At 22.7% G+C, this 5,151-nt stretch overlaps 1 protein-coding gene across 1 annotated transcript; it reads left to right on the top strand.

The window, feature by feature from the left end:
• Positions 1-945: 945 nt before the first annotated feature.
• On the top strand, positions 946-3,917 carry T551_03732 (uncharacterized protein; the record flags this gene model as incomplete). The annotated part of the gene is made up of 2 exons (XM_018375995.1): positions 946-1,018; positions 1,066-3,917. The coding sequence occupies 2 exons, from the start codon at positions 946-948 to the stop codon at positions 3,915-3,917; spliced, it is 2,925 nt and encodes a 974-aa protein (XP_018227794.1).
• Positions 3,918-5,151: the final 1,234 nt, after the last annotated feature.

Here is a 5,151-nt window from a genome sequence, read left to right on the forward strand (position 1 = left end):
AGTATATTTTTCTAACAATTTTTACTTCCAAGAAATATTTTAACAATTTTTAAAACATTCACTAAACCTTTAATATATATATATAATTATAATAAAAACCATTCTTATTAAATTTATAAAATTAAAATTAGTCTTAAAAACGGAAATTAAAATCTAGATTAAATAATTTACTAGCAAATTATCAATATCGCGTTACATATAAAATACTAATTTCAAATCTCATAAACAAATAATCTAATATAATTTTTAGTTATTAATGTTTCTTATACATTCAAAGTAAATGTTAAATGTAGTAACCTTAAATATCTAAAAATAAAAATTGACAAAAATTTTAAAAGTTAATACATTTTTCACGAAAAAAATTTTAAAAACAAACAAAATCCGATAAGAATACAAAAAAAAAAAATTAAAATATAAATGATAATATATACAAATTTAAAAAGAAATAAAAAACTATCTAAATATAGTAAATATAATAAATAAATAATTAAAAAATTACAAACACAGAAAAAAAGCTATAAATTTCGTTAAATAAATTTGTTATATCTAATAATCCTTTGAAAAATTAGGTATAGTTCAACTTATAGATAAAAAATAATTCAAATAAAAAATATTCATAAAAAGAAATCCTTTTATTATTATAATATTCTAAATAATAAACTATTAAATTTTTTCTAAATAACCTTCTAAACTAGACAACTTAAAAATCAATATTTTGAAATAGATTACTAAAAATAGAACAAAAAGCATATTAAAAACTATTAAAATAAATAATCGAGTTATATATATATATATGTATAAAAATAATATTTTTTATTTTTTAACTAACATACTAGTAAATGATTTTTTTAATATCGTAACTTTTTATCTATTTTCAAATCGATTGTATATTAAAAAATAATAAGATAAATTCATTTATTAATTTATTGTTTTTTATTTTTTTTTATGCAATTATTTTTAGGAACATGTATTTTTTTAATCTTTATTAGTATAAAAAGAGTTTTTTCAGAAGATGACGGTTTTTTAGGTAGCTTTTGTTTTTTTTTCTTAATCTTAATTTTTTAGGTCTTATCAATGATTATTCTCCATTATATGAAGATGATCCATTACTTTCCTCTATACTTAAGAGTGATGAATACCATGTTCAATTATATGAACAATTAAAATGGATAGAACACGAAAATTTATGGCAGAATTACAAAGATGACTACTATTATCTAGCTACTATATTAAATAGCTATGATTTATATTATTATTGTGAAGCTAAATTAAAGGAAGCCTGCATTGATATAGAGGACTTAAGTAAAAGATTCCAAAAGATTTGCAAAAAGCCTCAAGAATCATGCAATAATCTATACAATAAAATTATAAAGAAAGTAAAAGAGTTAGTTACTATCTTTTCAAATGGACAAAAAGATGGGTATGATCGGTGTAGTAAGTTACTGATTGAATGCTTTTTCCTAGAACATCATGCTCCAAGTTATATTGGTGATGAATGTACTACATTAAAAGAGTATTGCTATAATAAAGTCCGTATGGGAGTGGCTGAAATAATTGTTTATGATTTTTTGAGAGGAACTTCAAATGATTTAGATACTTGCATAAGGAAACTTCGAAACGAATGTCAATCAATTAATCAACGAAGTCCTGAATTATTCGGTTTATGTATTAATGTTAAGGATATTTGTAAAAAATTTATTTTGAAATCTAAAAAAGAATGTCAAAGTTCTCAGATTTCACATCCATTGAAACAAATCTCACAAGAAAAATGTAGAACTTTGTTAGCAAAATGCTATTCTATTCTTTCAGACTGTCCAATTCTTCGTTCACAGTGCCGTTTATTAAAAATGGATTGCGCAGAAAAAGGCTTTTTTTATGATATTTCGGAAAATTATAATTTTGGTCTTCTTGAAAACCCGTCTACTCATATGAACAGAAATGGTGTTGAATATGCCTATGGAAAATTATATAATTCAGGTATACATGTTACCAAAATACAGAATCTTTCAGATTTACTAATTGTCAATTTTTTAATAAATAAAACAACAGCAGTAGACAATGATTGTAAAGTAATGTTGGATAAAAAATGTTCTTCGATAAATTATTTAAGCTACATTAAGCCTATATGCAATGCATCTTCGAATAATGAATATAAAATTTGTAAAGACATATATTACAAAACCAAAGATTATTGTTATTCACTTTTAAAAAAGTTTAAAGAAAGTAATCAATTTTGGTGGTATTCAGATCGTCCTTTTTCAAAAACCGAATGTGAAGAATATCTTTCAATATGTTATTTTATTGGTGAATATTTTTATTACTGGATGAGTTACGATACTTGTAAATATGTACGAGTTGTTTGTTATCAAGAAAATTTAGATGCAGCTACAAATGTAATTTTAATAAAAAAGTTAAGTGGAAAATTTGAATTAAAAAGAGATAATCGAGGAATCATAGCTTTATATCGAGCTATGAGCGATTGTAAAAATGCTCTTTTAGAAGAATGTGGCAATTTTATGTATCATAGTTATCCTATACTATATAAATGTTTACATCCAAAAGAAACATGCAGAAATTTAACAAACCTTCTTGATAAAAACTGCGAAAGATTAGAGGAAAACTTAAAAGCGGCAATCCCAAATCCTGAATATACTACGTGTAGACAATTAAAAAAAGAATGTAATGAATTAGGACCATATTCTGAATCTACATTGAAATTATGCAGAAATTTCAAAAAGATATGTGAAAATGTAGATAAGTTAATGGAATTTAAATTAAGTATACTTAAGAAAAAAAATTCAGTTTTTAAAAATAACACAACATGTTTTGATTATCTCAACGATTATTGTTCGAAAAATGTCGCAAGTCACATATGTACTAATAAAAATAAATCATGTACACAAATGTTAGATCAAATTTCGATACACTGCGAACAATTATCTTTTTATTTATCATATTATAAATCTTCTAATGGTCAAATAAATCATATAAATTATGGTCGTTGTTCTCAATTCCTCAATTACTGTAAAATGCTCAAAGAAACCTGTTCTAATTTAACTAGTATATGTTTTCAAGTTGAACAATCATGTAACAAAATTTCAACTGAAAAGGAAAACGTTATCACTTTGATCAAAGTCGTTGGCAAAGAAATATTTAATCGTAGTAAATGTGAAAACAGATTAGATGAAATATGCAAAAATACTATTACGAAAAAAAAAATGAATGAGCTATGTACTAGAGTTAATGATACATGCAAAATTTTGAAATTGCATTTAGAAAAAATATGTGATCAGCTTACATTAAAAATCTTTAATTTTTTGTTTACTAATTCTAAATCTAGAATAGAATGTCAGAAATTAACACTTTTATGTTCATCTATAGCATCTTCTTGCAATGAAACTAATGTTAAAGTTCTTCCTTTATGTCTTAACTTTACTATTGTATGCAGCAAATTGCCTGAACAGCCAAAACCTCCAAAACCGCCAAAACCATCAGAACCATCAGAACCACCAGAATTACCAGAACCACCAGAATCACCAGAATCACCAGAATCACCAGAATTACCGGAATCATCGGAATCATCGGAATTACCAAGGCCGAAACCAACACTAACAAATTCAACTACAATATTAACAAGTACACAATCGTCAACTACAAGTTTATCAACTACATCAATTACAAAATCATCAGCTACACGTTCATCAACTACACGTTCATCAGCTACACGTTCATCAACTACACGTTCAACTACACGTTCAACTACACGTTCAACTACACGTTCATTAAGGCCTAAACCAACAATATCCTCTGACGATAGACGTATAATAGGCTTTGGAATTAGGCCAAGAAAATTAAGGGGAATAGAGTTAATCTGGATGATTGCAGGAACAATATTGGGAATGTGGATAATTGTTTAAAATTAGAACAATATTCATTTATTAGCATCTTCATGAAATGTTTTTGATGATTATATAGCTAATATTCATTTATAAGAATGAAAAATTCATTTGAATATTTTTAGGAAATAAATTAAAGAATTAAGTTATGAATATTAAATAAAAAAATTATATTTTATAAAATATTAATGTTTTACAATTGATTATAATTTAAAGAGTAAAGCCTTTTCATTTTTAATTGTATTATGAAAAATACAAATATAGTTAAATACATTCAATGCATTTATTTTACTATTTTTGAAAATTATTTTTTTTTTTCTAAAAAAAAATCAATTCTTTATAAATTGATCATATTTTTTACAATTAATTCAAATTCAAAAAAAAGAACAGTCTTTTATATATTAAAAAAATGCCTTGAACAATCAAAAAACATGCATAATAGTTCTATAAACATAATATAAAATGAAAAATTCCAAAAGTTCCGTAAATAAGAAAAATACATAAAAAGCCAAAAAGAACAATAAAAAACAAATGCATGGATTTTCAAAGCAAACTTAAGAATAAATTAATTTAAAAGCAAAATAACAAAAGATATTGAATCTTTCAAATGCTAAATATCTGAAAAATGAACAAAAACATCTAGTTTTAAGAATATTTAATATATCATAAAAAATAAATTATTATAAAAAAACCTGAATAACGTAAAATTCTTAAAAAAGGATTGAAAAAAATCTTAAATAAAAAAATTTAAAATAAAAATTAAGTTTTTTTAAAGCCAATTAAAACAATTTATTAGTAAATGCATATAAAACATTATATAAATAACTAAAAAAGTAAAAAAAAATTAAAATTATTAATGAAAGACATGAAGACATTAATAAATTTAAAAAAGAATAATCATTATTTAAAGAATATTTTTATAATTTCTGTTCTAAGAGAAAAAAAATCAAAAAATTTAGGAAAAAAATTTAGGAAAAATACAAAATCTTATTTACATAGTTTTAAATTCACATTTTGACTTAAAACAAAATATAAAAAGTGAATAAAAAATAATTAACAAAAATCTTAAATCATATTTCTAAAATCATATTTTTAAGAAAAATAATATAAAAAAAATTAAACAAAATCAGATTTAAAAAATAAAACCAAAATGGATAAAATGAAAATTAATAACAAGAACGCAAGAAAAAATAATAAAAAATAATAAAAAATACAGAAATAGGAATTATAAAAAGTATTACTAATAAAATTATAT

Source organism: Pneumocystis jirovecii (assembly GCF_001477535.1).
Source record: "Pneumocystis jirovecii RU7 chromosome Unknown supercont1.48, whole genome shotgun sequence".
Lineage (NCBI taxonomy): Eukaryota > Fungi > Ascomycota > Pneumocystomycetes > Pneumocystales > Pneumocystaceae > Pneumocystis > Pneumocystis jirovecii.